This window comes from Morone saxatilis, unplaced genomic scaffold (assembly GCF_004916995.1).
Source record: "Morone saxatilis isolate NCDOM2014 unplaced genomic scaffold, NCSU_SB_2.0 Contig3, whole genome shotgun sequence".
NCBI classification, from domain to species: Eukaryota; Metazoa; Chordata; class Actinopteri; family Moronidae; genus Morone; species Morone saxatilis.
This window is the reverse complement of record NW_023339873.1, coordinates 4,254,274-4,262,393: the sequence shown is the minus strand read 5'-3', so window position 1 is coordinate 4,262,393 and position 8,120 is coordinate 4,254,274. Positions and strand designations below refer to the sequence as shown.

The 8,120-nt window shown below is 40.4% G+C and overlaps 1 protein-coding gene across 2 annotated transcripts in view; it reads left to right on the top strand.

Moving 5' to 3' along the window:
- The window catches only part of capn3a (calpain 3a, (p94)), a 14,017-nt gene continuing 5,897 nt past the window's right edge, over positions 1-8,120 (top strand). For both annotated transcript variants that reach the window (XM_035673702.1, XM_035673701.1), the window contains exons 1-12: positions 1-947; positions 1,392-1,461; positions 2,474-2,592; positions 2,834-2,967; positions 3,998-4,166; positions 4,348-4,431; positions 4,971-5,065; positions 5,237-5,314; positions 5,603-5,763; positions 6,437-6,606; positions 6,907-6,918; positions 7,110-7,318. In XM_035673702.1, the coding sequence (XP_035529595.1) occupies positions 696-947; positions 1,392-1,461; positions 2,474-2,592; positions 2,834-2,967; positions 3,998-4,166; positions 4,348-4,431; positions 4,971-5,065; positions 5,237-5,314; positions 5,603-5,763; positions 6,437-6,606; positions 6,907-6,918; positions 7,110-7,318 (1,553 nt within the window). In that variant the 5' untranslated portion in view covers positions 1-695. The remainder of the gene's footprint in view (positions 948-1,391; positions 1,462-2,473; positions 2,593-2,833; positions 2,968-3,997; positions 4,167-4,347; positions 4,432-4,970; positions 5,066-5,236; positions 5,315-5,602; positions 5,764-6,436; positions 6,607-6,906; positions 6,919-7,109; positions 7,319-8,120) is intronic.

Genomic DNA, 8,120 nt, shown 5'->3' with positions numbered 1-8,120 from the left:
TACCTGAAGGGAAAAACCCCACCTCTGAACCATCATATCAACCTGAACGTTAGGATTCCTTTTAATGTTAACTCTCTTTAAGACCGGCTGACCGCTCCATACACATACAGTATACATTGACAGTCTATTGGCGATCATCTATGCTGCAATTGGATTTGTATTTTTCCGAGCAGAGTTAAAAATGGATGATACTCCTCTTGATAGCATTAGCCTGCTCTAGTTATGCTGAGACTGCTCAATGCTGAGCTCCATTGAGAATAGGTTTAAAGGGGTTGAATGCCTTCTGCTGAGGCAGGGCATCTACTGGCCACTCTTTACATGCCTCTGGCGCGGCCCGCTGGCCTTTGTGTCACCCAACAATGATGGCACCGTAGCACCACAGCCAGGGAGAGATCATTGTTCAGTTCAGCCAATGGGAGAGCAACAAATAGACGTTTATGTGATGTGTGAGTTTCTGTGCATATGTGTGTATGTGCATGGTAATGCAAAGGTGAATGCATGTGAAGTGAATGTCTCTTTCACACCTGTTGCTTTTGCATCTACTCTGTGACGAAGGGGAGGGCGACGTCACACAAGGAAAGAGCCAATCAGACATTAGCTGTTTGGATTTATGCCAGGGTTTTTAGGCTTGTAAGACTTTAGTACAAGTGGCAAAAGCCAGTTTTAAAAAAAAAAGAAAAGTCAGCTGAGACGAGATGCCCTATACACCGTCTGGCTTTTTCTGTGACCGGTTGATCCGGGAACGAGAGAGGAGAGATGGGGAAGGATCTCTGAACAAGCCCCTCCGCTTCAACGGCCAGGATTTCACCGTTCTGAGACAGGAGTCCCTTCAGAGGAAGACCCTGTTTGAGGATGACTCTTTCCCGGCCACTGTGGAGTCTTTGGGCTTCAAGGAGCTCGGACACAAGTCCAACAAGGTCAAGAACATCGTCTGGAAGAGGCCAAAGGTAAGTTGGAGGGGGTTTAGACTGGGAAGGAGCATAAAGTTAAATAAAGAGGGGATGAATCACACATGTGGGAGGTGGGACACTATTTTTAATACGAAGCAACTTCAAACCTGAGCGGAAATCTAACAGCTGTGGGATTTTACCTGGAGATGCTTAAAATATTCCTCACCAGCCCTACATGGATGGATAGGAATTAAATTACTGTCCTGTGTGTCATTATGCATGTATTTCCTATTTTCTGGCTTGATGGCTCTAGTATAATGGATGTTTTATTACTCATCTATTTAGAGACAACTGTAATTTAGACCACCAGTCAGTATTTACATAAATCACAAGCATACAACTTTCCTTAATCCGTAGACTAAGACAATCGGATGGTTATGAAATTGATTATTGATCCTTGTTGTCCTAAAGTTGACTCTTTTTGTTTATTCTTGTCTACAGGAGATCTGTGAGAACCCTCAGTTCATTGTTGGAGGAGCCAGTAGGACAGACATCTGCCAGGGAGATCTTGGTAAATTATGCCTCTTTTAACACTTTAAGCACAGTATCACAGCATCAACTGACTCAGAACGCAAAGACGGGAGGGATTTGGACCAAACTACAATGAAGGAACGTTTCAATGATGACTGACTTTGCAATGACCTGTAATCAACCCCAGCTTAATGTTAATGAGCTAAAATAACAACAACAACACATCTGTGCAATAACAAAAGGACCATCCAAATCCACCTTAAAACCCTGTCCTGTCATTGTTCTGTGTATTCATTGTTTCTTGTTATTGTTTAAACTCACTGACTGAAGCAAAAAAAAAACACAGAAAGCAGGTACACATACAGTGTGACGGGACTGTATGAAGCTATACTGTATGGAAACACTCTCAGTGCATTCGACATTCAGTCACAGTCTGTATTCAGGCAGCTTTTAGGGGGTAACAGGGTAGCAAATATCCCATCAATCCCCCGCACATGGCCTCCCTATATTGTGCTTATTCTTTTGGAAGGGAATCCAACCAGCAGCACTTCTCATTGTTGTTCAGTTCAGTCTGCAAATAAAGGGGACCAAAGGGGACAAAGGTCCTGGCAGACACTGTTAACCATCCCCTGTACATTGTTTCCAGCGTGGCAGCTAACACCCCGTCACACACACACGCACACGCACACACACACCTGGACAATCAGAAAACACAAACGTCAGCGCTCGGCGGCGGTCTTTTCCTATATATGTCCAGCAGAGAAGTCTTTGTTTTTGTTGTGAGTGAAATCACAATTGCAAAGGTACATATTCTTTACAATAGCAGCTGTTTTCTTGTTGAATTACCAAAATCCATAAAGTAGGTCATCAACACATTGTCCTCAAAATCCATTAGTAGACGTTTTTAAATCATTTATAAGCCCAAGAGTAGATGAAATCACCCCAGCTGTGGTTGCATATGATATGTGACTGCTCTAAAAACTGCTCTGCTCTAATAAAATACATTAAAACTGTATTCAGGTGAATTCAATGAAATGATTTTCTGTGTTCAGGTGACTGCTGGTTGCTGGCTGCCATCGCCTGTCTCACTCTGAATGAGAAGCTTCTCTATCGTGTTGTTCCCCAGGAGCAAAGCTTCTCTGAGGGCTATGGTGGCATCTTCCACTTCCAGGTCAGAAACGCAAAGTCTCAAAATCCTAATATTCAGTCCTACCTTCAGCATTTTAGCCTCATTACAATCAAGTTTATTGAAACAAATGAGAAAAACAACATTCATTCAGTGGATGTGTAACATTAACTTCAAACAGAGAAATAACCCTGATAAAGTTCCTTTGATTCAAGAGCTTAAATTTCGTAGAAGCTGAAGGAATGTCATTTTTCTCATTATTGTTCTACCCCCTTCTGCCCTCCAGTTCTGGCGTTATGGCGACTGGGTTGATGTTGTCATTGACGACCGCATCCCCACCTTCAACAACCAGCTGGTCTTCACTAAGTCCGCTGAGAGGAACGAGTTCTGGAGCGCCCTGCTGGAGAAGGCTTATGCCAAGTGAGTGAGCAGTGAACTGTTTTATCCCTGTGGAGGAGAATTGGAGAGCTTTTTGTTGTGTTTTCTGGTGCAATGTTCTCAGGCAGCGGATCTCGAGACATAGTCATGAGGTGGCATGGAGATTTTAAAGGACCAGTGTGAAGGATTCAGTGGCATCTAGTGGTGTATTGGCATATTTCAACTCCCTTGCTTTCAAGTGTGAAAGGGGAAACTACGGTGGCCTCAACGGCCCATTCTAGAGCTAGTGTTTTGTTTGTCTGTTCTGGGTTCCTGTAGAAATGAAATTATGGAGACATTAGTTTCCACTGATTTTACACAAATGAAAACATACCAATGAATATTCAATTTCTGCCAATAGATTCTCATAAATGTTACACACTGGCCCTTTTAAGGAGTGGCAGAAACTAATCTATCAAAATTAGCTTGGAAAAGCCCCCAAATGAAGATATTTTAACTCATCAGTAAAGCATTGACTAGAAATATCTAAGGTGAATAAATTTTTTTCCCAAATCCTTAAACATTCTTCCAAATACACTGAATTTAGTCTAAAATGTGGCCATAACAGATCATTAATCATGTGTTAATTTCATTTTTTTTTTAGTAATCTAGATGTGTTAAATTTGACAACATTTGACACTATATTATTCCCCCCTCTAGATCCGCCCCTGAGTATAGTCTTAACGTTTAGCTTCGGCTAAAGAACAGGGCTTAAATAAGTACACTGTTTTACTGGATTGCAAATTTGTGATTGAGACAGGTTGTAGCTGCTTTTTTTAGTTTTCTACAGATTGTATTAGCATATGTGTGTGGGCAGGAGTTTTGTGTCATATAATATGTCCTTTTTGGCGTAGAAAAACATTACTCACCACTTAAGTTGGGCTAAATAACAGGAGGAAGAATAAAAATAACTTTAACCAGTTATGTATCTCACATAGTAACAGTACATATAACACAGAAGACAGATGCATTGATATGTCTTAATTAACGAATTAAAAATCTAAATGTGACATCTATGCTCCTCCCTGTCCAGGCTGCATGGCTCCTACGAGGCCCTGAAGGGTGGAAACACCACCGAGGCCATGGAGGATTTCACCGGTGGAGTCACTGAGTTCTACGAGATGAAGGAGGCTCCCAAAGAGCTCTATAAGATCATGAAGAAAGCTCTGGAGAGAGGCTCCCTCATGGGCTGCTCCATTGATGTGAGTCAAGACATTTTTTATGTAACTGCAGTACAGAGGATGAGGACTGTGATTCCCACGTTAATAACCGGGGTTTTCTATCAGAGTAAACTCAAAAGCTTTGTCTCTCTGCTGGTTGAAATGTCACGGTGCATTTTATTTGTTAATTCAGAGCTTTTACTTTTGTTTTGTGTATCTGCAGTCCCTGGTTCCTGCTCGCTTTGAGACTCGTACTGTGACAGGACTTGTGAAGGGTCACGCCTACTCTGTGACCGCAGTGGACGAGGTAAAGCTGGCTGATTGATTGTGTGTAATGTGCTGTAATGTGCAGGTCAACACAGTAACAACATAAACAATAATTATATTATCGTGCAATTATATTATCGTCGACTCATCGTGCAATATATGCGATGTGTAATTATTGCCTGTCACAACTTATTTTAAGATATACGACTTGACCTCGATCATTTTTGCTGACTTCTTTATCGCCTGTTGTGCATAAAGAATGTTTTAAACAACATGTTGCCAGAATAAACAGCAGGGTTTTCTCCACCATTATAAGACTTGGTCACAGCGCCTAAACATTTTATTTATTGAGGATATTTTAATATTTCTTTTACATTCCAGTGTCTGAATATTCTTAAAAATGTAAAGTTTGTTGCTCTTTGAAAGGCTGTTCATGCATTGTTATGGTAATAGTTGTATCACTGGCATAATAATATTGTTTATTGCAATTATTTATGGGACTATATATCATCCAAAAAAAGTAGTTAATGTGACAGGTGTCAATGCTGCATTTAATTGTTTTTTTGCATCCTCCTACAGTGCAAACCATCTCAGCAAAAGGACAGTAAGGTTCGTCTGGTGCGTCTGAGGAACCCGTGGGGTCAAGTGGAATGGAACGGTCCCTGGAGTGACAAGTGAGGAGTTTTTAACCATCATAATGAAATCTTTTACTTTCAGTCCTACTTTTCTGTTACAGCAGAGATAAGAGTTTGATAAAGGTACAATTGTGATGTTGTAATATTACTTTTCTTTTTTTTCCCCGTAACTTTTGACAATTTCACTATTTTTGACCTTCTGTCCATCAGCTCTAAGGAGTGGACCACGCTCTCTAAGGCTGACAAAGATAAGCTGCAGCACCAGAGTGCCGAGGATGGAGAGTTCTGGTAAATGGCATATTTTTACAGTTTAATTAGCAAGATCTCATGTTTCTCTGTTCAAAATGTGATTATTTTAGTTTTAGTTTATATGGAATTAAAACAAACAGAAGGCAGATTGTGACAAAAATTATTCTAACACAATTGCTTTTTACCACTAGTGTGAGTGTGTTGCCGCAGTAATATTATGAGGAGAGCACTTCCATACATTGTATTGGTATTTAGAGGGAGTTGGGAAATGTACTGAGCTGCAAGATGTAGAGATATTAGCCAGATGTCTCTTCTGTGCCCATTTAGGATGTCCTTCGAGGACTTCAAGAAGAACTACACTAAGATTGAGATCTGTAACCTCACCCCTGACGCCCTGGAGGACGATAAGATCCACAAGTGGACGGTTTCTGTGAACGAAGGTCGCTGGGTGAGAGGCTGTTCCGCCGGGGGCTGCAGGAACTACCCAGGTACCTCAATCTGCAGAACAACACCAGAATTTACCACTTTCTCTGAAGTTTAACCCACAAACAGAAGAGTATCTACTGCTTGTTTAATCGTTGACTATCATAATATAGAGAATCAAGTCTGACAGCATTTCATCAGTTTCTGTCCAATTAAAAACTACCAGAATTATATTTTTATATGGTAAATGTAGTTTTAGATCTCTACTCTTTATATCAATGATAATAATAATGATAATAACTTTATTTGTATAGCACTTTTTTAACTTAAATATATTATAAAGATTAAGATTAAAAGCAATATATGAGATGGACAGAATACAACCAAATAAACCAACGATCAGAGAAACTATTAAAAAAGAGATTAAAAACATTAAAAACACGCAAGGGGAAAAAAACATAATACTTGGCAGTAAAATAAAATAAATGATTAAAATAAAATATAAAATAACAAAAACTGAAATAAATCCCAAGGATACACAGAAAATATTGTGTAAATTCATATAAAAGTGTGATTTTAAAAGGAATATAAAAGATGAAACCAATTTTGGCTAGCAGATTTACTCAGGTAGGCCGTTCCAAAGTGCAGGCGCTCAATACTACACCGTTTTCAAAAAACAGAAATCTAATAAAAAACAAAAATATTACACCTATGAAAATACTGCAAAATGTCCCGCAGACACTTTCTGGACCAACCCTCAGTACCGCCTCCGTCTGCTGGAGGAGGATGACGATCCCGAGGACAACGAAGTGGGCTGCACCTTCGTGGTGGCTCTGATGCAGAAGAACAGGCGGAAAGAGCGCAAGATGGGAGCCAACCTCTTCACCATCGGATTCGCCATTTACGAGGTGAGAGACTTTGTGTTTCCACTGAATCTTCAACACCTGCTGATAGCCTGTGGTTGTTTTTATTACAGCGGCACAGTTTAAATATTGTCATGTTAATTTAGAAGATTTGATAGCACATGTTGCATTTTATGCCTCATAATTCTTCAGTACCAAATTATGTTGAAGTAAATCACAGGTTTTTATGTTGCTCTTTGTTTTGGAATCAGTTTCATTAATATGTTTGACACCACAAGAGAAATTAGCTTTTAATTTGCATCCTTAAGTGACACAAACACTGATGTTGCCTCTGTCTCTCTACAGGTGCCAAAGGAGGTAAGGAAGGTGTAAACCAAACTCTCACAGTGGAGCAGCAGTTTGCAAGTTAATTACACCTCACACAGTTTTTATACAATTATCCTGGTCTTAACTAACCTATGAAGGAATGTTTTAATACATATGAACTGTTTCCATTCATCATTTCCTCCTTTTTCCACTGTGACTCCCACCCCCCACCCCCACTCCAGATGCATGGGAACAAGCAGCACATGCAGAAGGACTTCTTCCTGTTCAACTCCTCCAAGGCTCGTTGCAAGTCCTACATCAACCTGCGCGAGGTGACCCAGCGTTTCCGCCTGAGCTCTGGGGAGTATGTCATCGTCCCCTCCACGTACGAGCCGCACCAGGAGGGAGAGTTCATCCTGCGAGTCTTCTCTGAAAAGAGGAACACCTCAGAGTGAGTGGGTGAGGGTGATCAGGGTGGCCTGCAGTGGGCGAACTGGGTAAGAGGAGGGTATTGGGTACGTAGTTCCACCCCCCCATTAGAATAATACAGTTACAGTTTGTTAGTAGATATTTATGTAATTCCTTCGATGTTGATTCTATGTTTCTTAGTAGGGCTGGGTATTAAACTGCGACATATATCAGAACCATATTGGTCACTGATAGTAATGTTTAGGTATTAGAGGATATTAAAACAGTTTTGCTTCACATGGAGATCAGTTGTGTTGAAGGGAAGTTGTGATTTCCACCTCACAAAGAGATGCAACACCGGTTAGGGCAACAACCAACACTACTGTACTGAAGCCTGTATGATTGTTGTTGTATGGCCTGGCTCAGGTTAAACCCTCAGAATAAAAGTAAGTGCGAGTAGTGAGGCGGTGGAATCAGCATGTTTGGCATTTTTGCTCAAAAAATGTGAATCAATAATCTGTTAATCAACTACAAAAACAGATTAATCCCTTCAGCCCAAAGGCTGTTAAATACTTCCAATAATCTTCTATTTTATTACAAGTGCAAAAGTATGTTTCAAACCAAAATTAGCTCTTTGTCAGGTAGAGGAATCAAATCAAAACTGGTTTGAGCCGCACTGTTTTTAAATACTTCTGCACGTGATGATGAGTCAATATGAGCTCAAAACACTTTTTCTAACATAATTAAATCGAAATGTCAAACGAGGCATCCAGCAGTGTTGCATGTGTTTGTGAGACGGACTCACAGCTAGAGTTTTATGGACTCTGGACAATAAGAAAACCGAG